General features: G+C 38.1%; 1 protein-coding gene across 3 annotated transcripts in view; it reads right to left on the reverse strand.

Annotated features, from left to right (window-relative positions):
* RTKN2 (rhotekin 2) overlaps positions 1-18,569 on the reverse strand; it is a 41,603-nt gene that overhangs the window by 14,859 nt on the left and 8,175 nt on the right. For all 3 annotated transcript variants that reach the window (XM_077183403.1, XM_077183402.1, XM_054637408.2), the window contains exons 2-9: positions 15,892-16,067; positions 14,090-14,148; positions 10,470-10,523; positions 9,466-9,583; positions 7,874-8,074; positions 3,214-3,308; positions 1,631-1,737; positions 484-615 (exon numbers count right to left, since the gene is read on the reverse strand). In XM_077183403.1, the coding sequence (XP_077039518.1) occupies positions 484-615; positions 1,631-1,737; positions 3,214-3,308; positions 7,874-8,074; positions 9,466-9,583; positions 10,470-10,523; positions 14,090-14,148; positions 15,892-16,028 (903 nt within the window). In that variant the 5' untranslated portion in view covers positions 16,029-16,067. The remainder of the gene's footprint in view (positions 1-483; positions 616-1,630; positions 1,738-3,213; positions 3,309-7,873; positions 8,075-9,465; positions 9,584-10,469; positions 10,524-14,089; positions 14,149-15,891; positions 16,068-18,569) is intronic.

Below are 18,569 nucleotides of genomic sequence, written 5' to 3' on the forward strand. Positions count from 1 at the left end.
TAAGACTGTGGCCAAATAACACGTAACAACAAAAAAGCTTTTGTTGGAATTCCACCTTGCTGAGGACAAAATTCTACCAAAGCATTGCTAGGGGATTGTAAGCAATACATTTCCAAGGGCTGTCTCATAGAACTGTGATATAAAAGGTTATTACTTTTCCTCTAGAAAAACACCCTCCTTTTTTCCTCTGTGCTAACCAGTCTAATGCAATAGAAGGAATTTACATCCACAGCTAAGGAATGTTACATTCCTGCTGGGGGACTGCAAATTTCACTGAAGTACATCCCACCCTCATTCTACCTATAAAGCACTCTGCATACCAGCAGCTTAGAGCCCAAATGACTGCACATGTTTCTTAAACTAAAAAGAACATCCCCCAAAATAATAAAATAAATTTTAACCCCCCCCCAAAAAAAAAAAAAAAAAAACAAACAAAAAACCCCAACAAAACAAACAAAAAAATCGCCATACAACCAATTTTACCTTGTTGATGGAAACTGTCAATGCTGGCTCCACTTTGGCCTCAATTTCTTCTGGTGAGTAATAACAAAGGAGTTTGCCACCTCTCAGTACACAATACAGCCTCCTCCAGCTTGTCAGACCTCCTACCATTTGCTAAGGAGAAGAAGTAGTGAGAAATTGCCCAACATAAACCTAAAACACAACCACGTTGCAAGGTGCACACATACCAGCCCTGAGTGATCAAACCTTAGCCACACCAAATTCATTCCTACAACAAAGACTTTCTGTTATAGAACATTTCAATCACTGATTTCTGAAATGTGAGCAGTACTTTAAATGTCTTCTGGTGTTTTACAGTTTTCACAGACTTGCCATGTGACACTAATAATACAGAATCTGCTGGTTAACACAGAATGAAATCTAGATTTGGTGTCTAGTGTAAAAAAAAGAAAGCACCTTTATTAGCTACAGCAATTGCACAATTATAGAAATAAAAAGAGTATTTCACTTTGGAAATACATACTGCATTCAACAAATGTCAAGCAAAGACATTTGTCTAGAATTTCCACTTCCTCAAATGAATTTTCTGAACAGCTTTCATAAAACCATAACAGTTTCACAATCAGTGTAAAGCCTGTAATTCAGCACTCCTGACAAATGACCCAGACCCTCTGGCTCTCCACTATCACCTTCTCATTTGGCTAGTTGTGCAACAAACCAAAATAGAGAAGTAAAGTGAGCTCACATGAATCATTTCTGAAGGGATGAGTTTAGATGTGGCTCTGTTCACCAGCCTGATTCCCCATGCTGGGACAGAACTCGTGTGGCATCACAACAAGGGGTATGTACAAGGATGAGAGCCACAGGATCACCAGGACTGATGCCATCAAGTACCACTGCAAACCAACTCTGAAACAAGAGTTTTACTTGATCTGTCCTAACAGCCTACGTCATTCATGCCAAGGAAACATTGATTTCTCCATGCTCAGCCACTGAAGGCACCTTTTGTGAATGTAGCTGTGAGAGTTTCCCCCTTGCTCTAGGCAGAACAGGTAAAGAACAACAGTTCTCCATACAGCACTTCAGGTAACAGCAAATCTTCTAACAACTGACTCTTAGTGACAGCTTTTAACAGGCCAGGATGCAAACACAAGCAAGGCCTCCTTACCTGCTGATTTAGAAATCCTGCCATCATATCCCTGGCCATGCAGGAGGGCTGGACAACTAAACGGCAACACATGTTCCCATACAGGGGCAGCCAAAAAGAGGATTCCTCTGGGGGAAAGAAAAAGACAAAAGAGACAAACACTCAGGTCTGAAAAATTGCCCTGAACATACAGTTTAGCTTTCTACATCTGTTTTTACATTAAGATCCTGAGTCTAAATAAGCATATTTTCATATTTTAAGGAATGAGATTTAATCCGGTGGGATTAGATTAAAACTGATTTTTAGTCTTCAGGAAATGTTTTTTAATTGAAAAAAATTACTAAATTCCAAAATAATTTCAAGTTAAAATGGCAATATTGCTCTGCAAAAGAGAGTTGTTCTTACATAAAATGTGGCTCATTTCAGAGCTAGAAACTCTTTGAAAGGTAAGTCCCTGAGCCCATTCCATTGTGGCACACAGCTACATTTATACATGAGCACTTTGCTTCAGGATGTTTCAATAAGGCTTCAATGAGGAATTTGTATCTACTTTTGCCTTCAGCACTAGAGGAGCACTTAGGGTTCCAAGGAGTTCCTAACGAATTGGAATCACTCAGCTCCACTCCTGTAATTAGAAGTAGGTAATGCAATGTTCCACTAATGTGACTGTGTCTTTGGTCAAGGTTTAGAAATGCTTGTAATGAACCAAAATATCCAGGTATGTCCTTCCTCATCAGACTAAATTATGTAAATTAATGTCAGAAAAAGGAACTTGAAGAAAGATATAAAGTACTAATAAAGAAAGGCTTACAAATATCAAAGGTACTCAGAATTATTCATCCAACACTTCAAGAAAAAAATGCCCCATAAATGTTCAAATCTGTACTTATTCAGAATTACTGAAATGTAAAGAAGGAAATTCCCTCTGAGGTCAAGTTTACTCCAGTAAATGATTTAAATTCCCAGAAGCAACAGTGACAGTCCCATGCCTTAAGTTAACAATTGGAGGATTGCTTATGGGAGGGGCTAGCCTTGCAGAAAATAATGGACAAAGTACCAAAAAGTGAAACCACCACCATCAGCTGCAGCATAATCAGTCCCCCAGTGCCAGCATCCAGGCTGGCTGCTCCCAACTCGTGCTGCCCCCAAGCTGAAGGACAGCAGCCAGCACAGACTGCAAGCACACACACACTTACATCCTGTGTTCAATCTGGGCCTCAAACAATCTCGCCAAACTGAAGCAATTTTTCTTCTTTCCTTCTGACTACAGAGAAACAAGCTGTTCTTCATTCTGATACCCTTCCTTGGTTGTGAGGAAGGGAAAATAATTTGTATATAACTCCAACTCACATAAGATGGAGATGCAAATGACAGAAGAAACTCCCAAAAGAATTAAATTTTCATCTGGACTTGAAATTTTACTCAACTTATAGTTTATTCAGCTGTGTACAGATGCCTGGTTTAGAGCCGTTAAATATTTTATTAAAGTTGTTCTATATTGAGTATCAAGAAAAATAATCTCTTTAAGCCCTTTAGTTTACAAGACTTTAATGCAAAATGTTACTGGTTTTTTATTTCCTTAAATTGATACCAGATGTACTTACCATTTCCTGTAATGGTAAGGTTGTGGGTCCTGAAATTGTCCTCAGCACTTTCCAGCCCCAGAGTGGTGTATGCCAGCAAACTGTACTTAGCTCCACTACATGGGAAAGAAAAGGCACGTTTAGGACCTTTCTGCCTCGTGTTGCTCAGGCAGTAATTAAAGGGAGTCTAGACACACCTGAGAGAGCACATTTGGGTACAAGGAAACAGCAAGGTGCAGGACAGGACCTGTCAGTGACCACAGATGGAAACCTCCAACCTCTTCCCACACGGCTCCTGTGTCTCTGGTTCTCCTTGTAAACACTGTTCCACATTCTGTTCCTGTCCTTCCTAGACCCTTATCTCCTGCCCCCATGTGTACCCCCAGTTCCAGGCCAATGCCATCATTCATTACAACTCTTTCTGCTGCCTCCTCTCTGGGACCTGCTGGCCAGGAGACCTCTCATGTGGTCACTGCCTACAGCTGGGCTTGTGCTTCCTCAACACAGGCACACAGGCTGTGCTATCCAAACCCTCTGCACCCTCTGCATGCTCTAAGCACCTCTCTCCTCTAGGCAGACACCAAGTAACTTTCAATAAGAGTTTTACAGCTCTTATTCCTAGGCCTAAAGCAATTAGATTTGGTAAGAGGTTCAAAAATTCCTAAAGTTAATAGAACAACTGATGACAAACTTTATCTGAAAATACAGGTTAAAAATTAAATGGCATTATAATGCTTCTCCATGTTGCTCTGCTCTTCACTTTGCCTATGCAGACTACACTTTATAAACCAGTTGTTTATATATGTATTTTTTATATAATCCAATAGATTGATTATTCACAGGCAGAAATCTGTACAGAGATCTTATGGTCAGTTTTGTAGCAGAAAGGATTTCTTTTCACTTATTGGACTTAGAGGTTTCAGAATCTTTTATCTTAGTTTTGCATTTTGCCTAGGGGAAAAAAAGTATCACTCTTACAATTCAGCACAGTGCAATTGTGGAATGCAGTTCTTGGAATAAACTGGTATAAATTTAGTACTTTTAACCTTTTCTCTAAAATACTCATTGGACCAAGTAACAGATTTATAGTCCAGCAGTGCAGTAGGAATTCCACCTGGCTAATGGCAGTTAGGACAAAGTTCAGAAGAAAACAAACCCCTCCAAATCACTAACTACTCTCCCCAACAGGATCTAGCACAAGATCCTTAAAATATCTTCAGTAGAACATAAGAAGGCTTAGTGGTGTAAAAGCTGAGAAGACACCATTGAACCAAGATCCTCAAGAATAGTTTTCCATCTTAGTATTGCTCAAATTTTATTTTTCTTACTAGCACAGTGGGAACACAGAGTTTTCAGACCTTTGGCTGTGCAGATAAATAAGGAGAGTATCTACCTCCCCCTACCCCTAAGGACAGAGGAGGAGGAAAAGTAGGAAGTTTGTTAGAGGGGAGGTGTGCTCCATATCTGTCTCCAGGGAACAAATAGAAAATTAAATACAATATAACATCCTGGGTGAAAAAACCCTGCTATGAGGCGTTTCAAGAGGGAAATCTGAACAAAAACCCATCAGCATTTGTCGATATTTCCTGCTAAACTGCTCCTTAACAAAAGAACCTCCACTGATTATGTTTGACCAAGCAGTTGAGCAATGCATTACCATTCTATTTAAAGTGTACCAAAAAGTTCAGTTTCTTCTCACAGATAAAACTGCTGTGCTGATTCTAAAGTTACTTTTTTTTCCTAAAGCATGACTAATTACCACAACAACATTGCCAAAAAAAATAGCTACTTCACTTTTAAAATATGCTCCACAGTAACATTTTCATTCTAAAATACAAGTCATTCCTTTCAGGCAGCTGCAATATAATTTAGGAAAGTTTTATCTACAGATATTTTTCAGATTTAACTGGCTAATCAGGATTGTTGACTGTGTTTTTCCTTTGCATTTCAGAGAATTAGCTAACTGCCTTAAATGGCAGTTTCTTTGTATAACAAAGAATAATCTGCCTGCTGCATCTCATTCAGTACTTTGCATATCTGTAGTATTTTTCCATTTAATAACTTCATTTAAAAAAACCCAAGCAGCTCATCTCCACAACAAGCCTGTGGCAAAGGCTCATTGTTAAATCTGTTTACTGATCAAGAGACAGAGGCACCGAAGTTTCCACACAGACCTGGGTGTGGGAAGGTCTAACTAAAACACTCTATCAATGTATGTTAATTAAGACATCTTCAATTCCAGAATCTATTCCTGAATATTAAATCCAGTGTTAGAAATCCCAATCTCACTTCATTCATTCAATGTGAGTGAAGGAATGAGTGGAAGACTTGTGAGGTAAAAAAAAAAAAAAAAAAAAAAAAAATCAATATGTTCAATATTCAATCAGATCTTAAATAACAGAGGGTAAAACCAAATATAACCTTCAGGTGCTAACAAGAACCCAACCACAAAAGTTGTACCAGATTAGACTGTGTACTTCCAGCTAAATATCACTGGGGATTTGCCAAATCAAACACAGGATATGGAAGCTGCTGCACCTTCAGCCCAGTGGAGGACAAAACATCAAACAACAACCAGTGCCTGCACAGCCAGTTCTGCAAACCAGTAAACAGCACTTGAGGGAGACTCTCCAGTGGTTTATCCAAAGAGCAACCTGCTTACACTGCAATTTAATAGCAAAACTGCACTAAAATTTTTTCTTCTATGAAAAATGTAAAAAGAAAAAAAAATTAAGCTAGAATTGAAAAACTAAGCAGGCAAAAGACTGTATAGAAACTAAATGAGGGATAATTAAGAGAGAATATCAGTATATTCCAAATTAACTAATGAAGCAACCCATCAAGCCCTTTGTCACAAAGCTTTTTCAAGAAGTTCCAAGTCTGAGAGTTTCCTCACTAACCAGAGAGATTTCTAAGCCAAGAAGTTTGAAACAGAGGGATCACAGAGTTTTTGGGAAATGGAGAATTTCACTCATGTGTGCATTGGAAAGAAAAAGGCTTGTATAAATGAAATCTACAGAGAAAAGGTGTTCGCATAATATAGAAAGTTCACTTTTTTGTTGCAGTTTAATTTCCCCTGCTGGACTGGTAAAACTCTCTGGGAATACTTGAAAGATCTCTTGTAATCTTGCAGTCTCTTCCTTTTTATAAGGGCTACATACCAAGGTCTAACTAATATAAATCCTTGGGGGAACCTATAAAAAAAATTGACAACTTATTTTCTGCCTATAATAACCCATTTCTTTCCAAACAACTATTTTAATCACCCAGCAATGCCATCATTTAACACTTCATTGTTCATTTAATTGTGTTAAGAAAGTAATAGCCACTGTGAGATGATTATCTACGTAGAAACAACAAACTTCCAAGATGGAGGGAAGGAAAATTCAATTGAGAAACCAAAAGCAAAACCCAGGGGAGGAGGCAGCTGTTTAAATTGCCTACTGGTGCTTTTTCCTGAAGAGACAGGCAATCTATACTGGAGAGAGAAGCCAGTGCTTATATCTGATTCAAACTGTGTCTAATGACAGTGTCTCATGGCTCAGCTGAAGCACAGCCACCTGACGTGATGCACATTGAAAAATGCTTTGTCATTAGGTGGAATCCACTGGAAAGTCAGTGATAGAATTTGTTTTGCTCTGTGGATAAGATGTCTTGGATGTCTATTTTTGAGTCAAACAGAAAAATCAGTTTACAGTTATATCAGTTCAACAAAGATAGAATATGCTTGAATGTTTCCTTTTAAAATCCCAGCAAACAGACATAGGAAACTAGACTAAGACTAAACACCTAGCAAGAATTAAGCATTGATTCTTTACTGTCAGCTGCCAAAAAAAGAGGAATTACTTGAAAAAAATCCTTTCCAAAAAATAAAAATAAATTAAATAAACCAATGCCATTAATATTTGCAAATTCAGTATTTGGCCTATTTAAATCCAAATGAAATTGAAGTAGCTGGAAAATATTAGTAGGCAGTTAATTTTTAAAAGGAAACAGGTAAATTATTGGGAAAAGCACTTAGGCCTATGAACACTGAAAACCAGTAAGTCATTTTAAAATGTCCTGTGCTAAAGTCAATTCAGAAATCCCCTGCTAAGTAACAGTAACCATAAAGTGCCTTTGGCAGAGCAGAGTTTCACTGAAAAGCTGGCAAGTGGAATTAGGGAAGAGGGTACAGGAGTGGGTTCTCCTGCCTACATACACACTTTTTCCTATTTCACACAACTTGGAACCTTTACACATATCTACCTGTCAAGTATGAGCAACACTGGCTAGGTGCAAAAATAGTATGGGGGAGGAAGCAAACAGGGATGGGGGAAGGAGAAGAGGTACATGGATAGAGTGTCACACACAGACTGTACAAGCTCAACTTCCTCTCGAGATCAAACTAAAAATATTATGGAGTTTGCAAAGAACAGTGGATTTACCAGCTGGCTGGCTGTGGAGCACACAGATAAAGGCTGCTTGTGTGTTTCAAGATCAGAACCAGGCCCCAAGGCTCAGCGACATGGTTGGAATTCACACCTACTTTCTCATTTCCTATTTAAAATGTAAATTTTTTTCACTTGGGCAAGTAGAGAAAAAACCAGTTTCTAGGCAGTTTGCCAGAAATTTACAATTATATTTGGCCTATTTCTATTTTAAAAGCTACAAAACCAGAACATCAATATATGTGGCTTACTGGATGACTGGGTCAGCAGGCAAAAGGGGTTCAGTGCTGTCTTCTTCCAGTGCAGCTTTGAGTTTCTTCCCTGTAGCTTTGCTGAGGGATGTTTTAAGTTTCTTTGCCAGTTTCTTAGGAGTGTTTGTTGTATATAAAGACTCCTCTGTACAGCAGCTATAGACTTCAACCTTCACCTGGAAATCTGGGCTTGCTTCATCACTGAAGTGGGGGAGGAGAAAATTTCAGAGCGTTTGTTAACAAACTGTGTATGGAGCCAAGGAATGCTGCTGCTACTTTATAGATTAAATAAGATATTTCTAATCAAGGGAAGAAATGCCAGAACGTTCAGGCACAGATATACATTAATATGGAACTAAGGACTAGAGTACACAGTAGTAACTTAGTATTGGGGTCATGAGATGGATAATTGCAGCATAAACAATTACAAACAGGAAATTCAGCATTTAGGTTAAAAATGGAAGAAAACACCCACGTTATGGAAATAACCAGGCAAGACATTCAAACACACTTAAATCTGCCCTCTACTGTTACACAAAAATCACATGACTGAAAACCTATCCCTGCCTATGGGCCTAAGTCATATTGAACTGTTTAAAAGATATCTTACTGCACCCCATCCCCTTCAAATTACTGATAAAAATGCTATCTAATAAAATCTGTCATTTACAACTTAACTACCTACTGCTGCATCCTCTGGCCCACAACCTTTCTCAGTTTTCAGTTTTACTGATTCTCTTGTTCTCAAGCTTAGTCATCAAGCCAGAAGCCTAACCTCATCTTTCAGATCCAAATCATGTCATTACACACATGCCATAATGAAACCATTCCAAAAGCTTTTCTATCAAGTCTTTTTATGCCTTGTGGGATACAAGGCAACTTAGGGTGCCTTTTCTGCTTTTGTTGCAGTGCTTCACAGAAAATTATAATGGTTAAGTCTCATAATTTTGAGAAGAAGATTTAAATCTTTATCCCCACTCTTAACTTGAATGGGTGTTTAAGAGAGTTTAAAATTTGATTTAAACTCAGTTTTCAGGATCTTGATTTAAAGTTTTTAGTAGTTCTAGTTTTTCAGTCAGTCTTCCTCAGAAAACAGAATTGTTTTCTCTAAATTGTAGATATAAAAGGCAGGGAGTGGAGTCAAGCACACGCTCAGGTAGGTGTAACAGACTTGAGGTGTTACATGAGGAAAGAGACTGTAACCTGCTGGACACATAACATTTACATCTAAAATGTCATAATGCTTTCAGGTTTTAGCAATAATTTAATGATAAAATTAATTATTAATTAATTATTAATTAATGTTTGAGATGTAAGTTTATCTCTTTATTTAAAGAAAATGCTTCAGCAGGGCAAAAATGAAAAGAAGTACAGATCAACTGGCACATCTCCAACCAGCATCATTCTGTACACAAAACCAGCCTTGCAGAGATGGGGATCCTCCACCCACTAAAATGAACAGAGCCTCTACTGATTCCTTTGCCCACAGCAAAACCTAGTGGACCTCAGCCAATCTTATTCATAATCACATCCACCTGCAAAAGAAAACAGCAGTATTTGTACTTCATTCAACAGAAGTAAATGATACTCACAATATGGTTACATTTTCAAAACAGATATCTGTTATTGCTTCATCCACAATAGTCACCTCAGTATCAAAAACCTCAGCTCCCATTCTGAACAAACAAAACACTGCATAGCGCTGTGATTCTGGAGAGAGGCACAGAGAACCTTCATCAGCCACACTGCATGGCACAGTACCAAACACTGCCAGTAACAAAACCACCCAAAATGGTCATCCAGACCTCTAAGGAATTGCCCTCAATTCTTCCCACCACAAATTTTCATCTTAGGATTTTATGAGAATTGACCTGTATACATAGAAAAAATGCCTACCTCTATTAGGAGGGGAAAAAAAGTTGAGTAATCAGGTACAGTGTCTGCTAGCAACTTCAAAAACTTAAGTAAAAATGTAATTTTTTTAGTAAAATTGACTTTACACAAAAAAATTAACATTTGATCCAAAGCCTGTATCATTTCATGAATGTGCTACATAGGATTAGGCTATTTTGCCATGCTTTGCATCTCTGACCCTATTGAAAATCAAAGTGAAATCGATGCCAGGTGACAGCTGGAACAGATTTAGGATTAATCTCCATGACACAGCAAAATGCATGTACTTGAAGGCTATCCAATAATACCCTCAACACCAACAGTCAAGTTTCATTTAAATTTCTCATTGGAAACAGCCTCCAATACACTCTCTCAAGTGCAGACAAGACATAGAACAATGTGTTTAATCAGAAGTTTCTCAGTTAACCATTTAATACAACATTCTTCTGTTGCCTCCTCTGGAATTCTTCCTCAGGTGGACTCTTTAGAGTAGGGTTTAAACACAGAACCACAGGACTTTGAACTAACTCAGCTAGTGACAACCAGCAACTTCAAATTACAATCATTTACACAACAAAGAGCAAAATATAGACCTAATGAAAGGTCAAAAAAGGGGTTGAAATGACTATGAACTTCCTCATTCAGTTTAAATTTACAGGCATAAGCAATTGCTTATCAGAGTAATTAATTACATCTTACATACTTTCTTTTTTGCTGAAGTGGTCAGAGCCTTTCCACATTAATGGTATTCGAATATCTGAAGGAGGACAAAGAAGGAAGGGAGATGAAGTTATAGTCAATATTGTAGATCTGTGATCAAAACAAATTATAAAAAGTGTGTTGTTTCTTTTTCTGATCTTCTGGTGGTAACAGGGCCTTCCACCCAAAGAACAGCATAACTATTCCAAGATTATTATCCACATCAAAAGAAAATGGAATAATTAGCTCAACTTGAAGCGTCATTCCTGTTTAGAAATTATGCTGGAATAAAGAATATTTTAAATCTCATTTGAAAGTACCTGAAATAGCATTTCAGAGAAGCTGTGTAACACAGTTCTGAGAGGTATTCTCTGAGCCCATTATTATGCATAGATGTAAACCAAAATCCTGCTTGCCTTGTGCTGAAAACCACTCATCCCACTGCAAGAGGAAAACATTCCTGTTTTAATGAAAAGACTGGGATACTTATACTGCAAACACTTCAGTCTTGTACTGCTAACCACAGAGAAAATACCACTTGTAATCACATTCCCAGTCAGAATTGTCTTAGTCAGCAAAAAGAGTTTAGAAATCTTTTTTCTTTTAACACAAAAATACCCTTCTACTTCAGAACCACAGTAGAGAGGCAATTACAAAGCCATTATTTTGAATCATGCCTGTCATTTTAATATTAGGAAAGTATTTTTTTCCACTAAATTTTCCAATTTATCTACTAAACTCAACATAGTACTAAGTGACATTTTCCTCCAGCTTAGAGGACTCAGGTGAAGACAATGTTTTTTATTAGGCCCCTGTTAAAAGACAAATGCTGTGAGGGCTTTATAAATCCAGGCCTGATTTCTGAAGTACAAGGCTGCTGTTTAAAAGTATATGCAATATATTAAGTGACACATGATGGCAGCAGTGAACAGCACGAACACAGTTGTCTTGTGACAAAAATCTTCAATATTGTTATAAAGAAGCATTGCTGACTCCAGTGTTGTCTTCATATGAGAATGATGGAAAAATCCACATTCATTATGCTAAGATGCAAAATGGTGCCAGTATTTTGGCATCAGATTGTCATGTATTCCTACAGGGGTTTACCCACAAAACTTAAGTGAAATCACATTTAGTCACTCTGTCTCAGAAGATAACTGAAAAATTCAAATTTCAGTTAATTTTTATTATGAGACATCTTATTATAAAAGCTATTTCAATATTGAAACTTTCAAATTCATCTATTTTTAAGTGTTCACAAAAACGAAAAAACTTTCAAGTGAACTACCAGCATACAGCTGTAGACTTCTAACTTCCTAAAAATCAATACATCACCGTGTTCTGAAACTGCCTTTCACTTCTGAAGATGCATTTGCATAGCAAGCATTTCTAAAAATAGGGGGTTTTACACAAAGAGAAATAGTTTCATTAAAATCATTACAGAAGTCTCTCTTAAACTTCTAAAAGATATATATATTCATCTTTGTCAGAGACAAAGCACAGAACATTTCTTTCCTAAAATACAAAGGTCTCAAATCTACATTCATATGTGAAAACAGTTACAAATAAAAGCTTTCTCTATCTTTAATCATAGCAAACTCTGAATGACAATTTAATGCACTCGATGGACATTGTTAGCAATTAGAGCACTAGATTAAAGATTACTTCTGTGTGCCACTTTCAATATCTTGCTAGCTGAAAAATTTACACTCTGGTCAGAAAATCATCAGGGTATAGACAATCAATCCTGGAGCAAGTTTAACATGATACTTGTAAATCAGCTTTCAATCCATTCTTGGACTGAAGGAGCTGTCATTTATCAAAAACAAAGATCAATTTTCACACACCTTAATTTCAGTTACCATTAGCTGTAAATCTGTGTGGATGCAAACTGGATACATTCAAATACTACAATTAATCAAATTTAAACTCAATGATTCCTTTATAAAATTACTTTAAATTATGATAATGCTTTTTCATCAACATTTGATGTATTGTCTTCTAACAAAAAAATCGATTGGTACAATAACATAAATGACATAATTTATTCAAAAATATGGGGGATAAGTAAAAATGATGGAAGTGTGAAAAACTGTGGATTAAGGAATGCACTTCCCACACAGTATCTGACATAGCTCTTTCTGTAGGAGCATATTCCTCAGTAGTCCTGCACAGTTCTTCCCAAACTTCTGCAGTTGGTCACGATTGCCCTACTTTTTTGGTAATCATCATCTGGCAGGCACTAACTATATAATACACTAATAAATTTATAAGTGGATGGATTGCTGAGGGTAGAAAATCAGGAGGTGACCTATAGAAAGAATAAATCAGCAGAGGCCAAGAACAACCTTTAGGCTTTTCTGCTGTAGACTGGACCTGGCCAGGCTTCCTGACACCAGTATCTGAAGAGGGGGGAGGCATGGCAGCAGCCAGCACGCCCAGGCTGCACTGCACAGAGAGGCAGTTTGTGCTTCCTCCTCTTCTCCTTGGTCTCTGCCACACTTCTGAGGACAGAATCCCCAGTTCTGAGAGCCACTGCGTTGGTAACAGAATCATTAAGAGATTGCACCAAATACAAAGTGGTGTATTTCACCCCCTATGGTCTTATTCCATCAAAAGAAACAACCAAAATTCTTCATATCCTGAGCAAGTTTTCCATACTAAAAACAGAGTTCTTAAAAAATTTGATTTTCTAAAGATAGCAGAAGTGTATGTTATATGACCCTAAGGTTTTCACTGCAGATAGCTCTCCAAATTTGAAGAAAGGTGCAACCACAGCACAGACAGGCAAACAGATGCTTTCATCCAACTACCATAAGGAGGAAAGACAGATACACATTCTGCAAACAGCTGTGCTGGCAAAAAACATTATTGAACCATGTGCTCATCACTCTTCTCCTACTAGGAGTTACCTTGCTTACAGATATACCAAAATATGCAGAATTAACTGAAACAGTTTCAGTAGTGAGCTGTTCTACACTATTTTATTCTTAATGAAGCAGGTCAGGGAGCACAAACAGATGTGTTAGCAAAGCTGGCAGAACAGCCACAGGACTGCTGAATGTAGTAACATCCACTACTGTCACAGGCAAACAACACAATAAATGCACAGGGCTGAAGTTTGAGAACAGGCTAGGAAACAGCCCACTAGGAATGGCTGTTAAATGTTAAATGTTGTTAGTAGCTTGCATTGAAGCCATAGCACTACACCTTTGCTGTAGTAATGTAGTCTGCATTGCCTAAATAACATTTGCATACTAGTTATAATTCTGCTCCCAATTTGTTAGACATGCCCTGTACTATCACTTCAAAGTCTGCCGTTGGGGGCAGAAAAAAAGTTTTCAGCTCACTTACACTGATTTAGCTTTGAAATGCATTCAGTGTTTGGTGGCAAACAGAAGTATTTCCCTCTGTGGAGTGCACTGTGAGTAAAATGGAAATAGAGGGTAGGATCTTCAACAGCCCATGTGTAACTTAAGCCCAAGCCCCTTTGCAGCATTAGAGGATTGATGCCTCTGAAGCACATTTACACTTTAAGAATACAATCTTTTCTGGATAGTTTGCATTACAAGACACTGTCCAGCTAATTAGCTTCTACAATTAAGTGACTACCTGGCCTCTTACCTGATATAGCAACCCTTGCTCTGCATGCCGTCCGCTCTTTTGTCCCATTTTCTGAAGACCTCCAAAAAAGAAGAAAAGAAAAAAATATTTGAGATCTGTGCATTTAGATATCTAAAAGTCAACCCTTAAAACACTAAGAAGTGTCAGCATTTTCATATTATAGCTCATTTCAAATGCCTTTTTTTAAACTTAATTTTGGTATCTCTGGTTTAAGATATGAGTCACATTAATTTCTTAAGCATAATCTGGAAGGAAGGTACATCACCATTTTTTCAAAATTCCCTAGAAGGCTTTACTCCAAAGTAAAGTCACACACAAATCTTCCTTGTCTTTTCCAGCTGCAACAGGATCTAATTTATTATCAATTTTTGCCTTCTGTACACATCAATGAGGATGCAACTCAATTTATTGGTTCTATTATTGTTTAAAGAGTTGCCTCCTCCTCTATTAATAAAATGAAAATTTCTAGCTGCTAGCAGTATCATGACTTCCAGAGGCAGTTAGAATATCATCAGAACTCACAGATGAAAAATCCTAGAACTTTCTCTCTCTGCAATGATTAAGCCTTAAATAAATTCCAGTCTGAAGCAAATATCAAAAGAAAAAGAACTCCAAATGGACTATCAACTACCAAAGATATAATTTAAATGATAGAGAAATAACTCTGTAGCATGCATCCCCTTCTAATGACCTCCACAGACATTTGAAGTACCCCTGAAGACAGAAATCCAAGCAGTGCATGGCAGTCACAAATCAAGTGCACAATAAAACTGTTCAGATACATCTCCAAATGTCCCTGCCCTGTTCTGGACATGTGCCATCACCATTCTGTGCTCACTGACATCAAAGACAAGGAGCTGAGTAAACCAGCACAAACACACACTTGGTATTATTCCATCACTAAAAACATAAATAAAAGATAAAATCACTATAAAATTCCTTATTTTATTAGGAAAAAGCAATACAAATGCAATAATTACAGAATACCACATGTATTATATGCCAGTTTTCAAAAGCAGCTTCAGAATAGTGGACAGAAAGCACTGCTCTTTTCTCCTCTAAGGGAACATTTCTGAAACTGAAAAGTAGTGGAACTGCTCCTACAGATACAATTAATTGGAGCCAAGCATGTACTCACAGAGTTTCTACACTAAACTGCAATATCATATTTCAATAAATTACTAACCTGAGAGCAACAGTGTCTCTGCACCACAATTCTCAGCATTGCACACCAAATAAATTCTATTTAGACCAAAACTTTGTAATATTATTCAAATGAAACACACATACTTTAGCTCCTTCAAGAGTTATAAAGTGAGAATTTTTTCAGCTACTTTTCTTCCCATTGAGTGTTGCATTTATCACTTCACTGTAGTTAACACAAGCGGCCAGCAGAGGGTACCAATTAACCGTGATGGGGCCTCTAGTAAAGGACCCTTGATAATCATACCCAGAATGAAAAATACAAATAGCTGTGTTCTGTCTTGGATAGCTTTGTCTTGACTTGGCTGGGCACCTTTTTGTAAGCCAAAGGCAATCAAGAAAATATGTCCATTGTGTTACTTGATACTAAATTAATGTCAAAAATAAAATCTACCCAGGAAAATATGACTTGTATTTAATTTTCTAAAGCAAAGAGAAGATAATGGAATTATTTTATAACCTAATGCTTTAAGGCAGAAGTAATTTATGCTTAGGAGATAAGGAAGGATTTAAAACCACATTCCTAGACAGACTGCTAAAAATTCCTGTAAGAAATGCCTGCTTCATGCTGCTCCCTCTGAATTGGAGCCGGTACTCACTGCTCCCCCTTTGGGCCCTGCAGCTGTGCCCTGTAGGCCCGGATGCGAGCATTGCAGACCAGCAGGTTCTTCACGGCCTGCAGGAGCTGCTCCCTCTGCGTGCTCGCCGCCAGCAGCCGGCAGATTCCTTCCCGCATGCGGAGCTCAAAGTTGATCTTCTCTTGGGTGTCACATTCCTAGAGATGCAAAAAAACCAAAGGATGAAACTAAAAATTAACTAAGAGTATTCTCAAGTTTTTACATCCTCTGCAGTTGGGATAGAGAACTCTAGGTTTTAATTATGCACAGCAATTGCAATGGTTACTGAATGCAGAATGGTAGTTGTCTCTTCAGGAACAAATGAGTAAAACATGGGACAAAACAGATTTACTATATCCATTATACATGCAAATTCCAATCCAAGATTAACTCACTGTAGCATCTGAAAGTTACTAAAATTTTATGTGCCTCCATGTGTCATTCATAGAATAATAACATATGGTCCTAGAGAGGGTTAACTGAACAAAGCTTATAAATTAACAACTCACTTTTAACAGTGACCCCTACTAAAATAAATTTTAAAATTAAGAAAATGTCTGAAATATTTTAAATCAGAAACTCAGTCTCATCACTTCTTCGACTGTCTTTAAAAAAGTCAATCCCAGTACTCAACTGCATCAGGCCCTGAACTGAAAAGTCAAGCAGCTGTGCTGGCTTCAAGACTATAGAGGCATCATGTCAGGCACACTTTTCATTCAAACTATGAAGTAAACTAAACATGGCTGGCAAGTCACTGGAATTCACCATCACTGTATTTTGAAGGAGTGGGGGTTTTTAAGGTTTTATAAAAACTGCTGAGAAGTTAACTTTTTCCTGCCTGCTTTCACAGAAAACATTAATAAATGTGCATTACTCCTCACTTGTGACTTCAAAGAGGTCAATCCACAGCAGGCCAGAAAATAATTAAGGTGAAGGAGCACAGAGTGCTGTCTCCCAAAGGCCCGCTAGATGCCACTGATGGCTGATACACGTTACCTCAGTTACAGTTTTGTGGCTGTCCCTGGCCAAGCCAAGTATTTCTGATAGTGAAGAACAGAGTGAATAACAGAATGTCCTCATGGCATTGCAGGGTTCCATTGCAAATACTTTGCAGGCCAGTGAAGAGCGACGCTTTCTCATTACTAAACAAGAGTGCCTCTACTACCTCTGGAATTAACAAGTCCATGGTTGTTTGGTGGTAAATAGCTCCCAAAGCTCACATCAGAGATATTTTCCACAGAAGTTCTGCTGGTACTCTCTACAGCTGATATGTGAAAGCCTGGGACCCCGCATGGCACCACAGACTATGCCATTTTTAACCCTCACAGGTTTGCTTTTCAAAGTTTCAATCACAGCCAGAAGGAGATAAAGCAGGGGAACAACACCTCTGCATTCTCAGCACCTGCATCTTTATTTACACTTTTTCTTAGGACTCATCCCAGAAAAGAAAACAAAAAAGAAAAAAAAAAAAAAAAAAAAAAAAAAAGGAGAGCAGTAAATAGCTTTCATCCATCTTCTTTTCTTCTGAGTCAAATTTTACCTGGCTATGAAAACCTAAGCAAGGCCCACACCTGTCCCTAAGAAATAATTACTTATTTTCTGAACCTAAACTAATAAATCAGCTGCTACAAAGCTCCAAAGAATGAGATCCTATTTCCCCCTAATAATTTCCAAGACTGCAGGCCTCAGCACTGCCCTGGCTCCTCTCCACATCTATCACCTGTTACAGAACTACAGTGAGGAAATAAACACTCCTGTTAGGGGCATCTGCATGTATCCATACTGGCTTTCAAGAACTGCACAACGCATTCAGTCCACACTACATCTCAGCCAGGTTCACATAAAATATTCTGGACTAGCAGTAGATGGCTGTTGGGCCATAGCTTAAATAACCACACTACGTAAATCTCATCTGAAGGAAGGATTTAGCAGCCTGATTTGGGAATGTATAAAGTTCTTTGTGCCTACCAAAAGAGATTGGTCAGCCTTTTTTCCCCCCATTCTGTCTAAAAATACAGGCACACCATCTGGACTCGGAGGAATGACACAGCACTGTGTTGCCATATGCTGTCTACTAACGCACCGTTCCCCTTGTGAGGGCCATCCTTCCCCCACCAACGGCAGCTCAATCAAGACGAGATTATCAACAGCTGCTGGGATTTTCAGCCCCACACTCAGGAGCTACCTAAGCAACGCTTCTAAAAAGTGTCTTTGTATTCCCCACCTAAGTATTCTCAGTGTAAGAAATTTCTAGCATTACAAAGGTAATGCAGTCACAAAACAAACAAAAATAACAACAGTGGAAAAAAATTACACGGATACTGCTGAAGGTAGAAATTTTACTTCATTAAATTGGTAGCTTCATCACAGGCTTCCAAAATCTTATTCCAAAGTACACTTCTAATTTACTGCCACAGCGGTTTACATTTAAACCCTAAAAGTCTAAACCCCATAAGTAGAGTGCATTTTTTTAAAGTGAACAAGTAGCCAGGCAGCGGGTTCTCTTTTAAAACGGGGACCGTGAAGTCAAGACACCAGCTTGGACATTTTGCAGTTAGAAACAGAAAGAGCATTTGCTGCAATTGACAACCACAGATTCACAGACACTCCCGAGCTCAACTTACTTGGATTTTTAACCAACTCGAAGCGTAAAAAAACCC

This window comes from Agelaius phoeniceus, chromosome 9 (genome assembly GCF_051311805.1).
Source record: "Agelaius phoeniceus isolate bAgePho1 chromosome 9, bAgePho1.hap1, whole genome shotgun sequence".
Taxonomy (NCBI): domain Eukaryota; kingdom Metazoa; phylum Chordata; class Aves; order Passeriformes; family Icteridae; genus Agelaius; species Agelaius phoeniceus.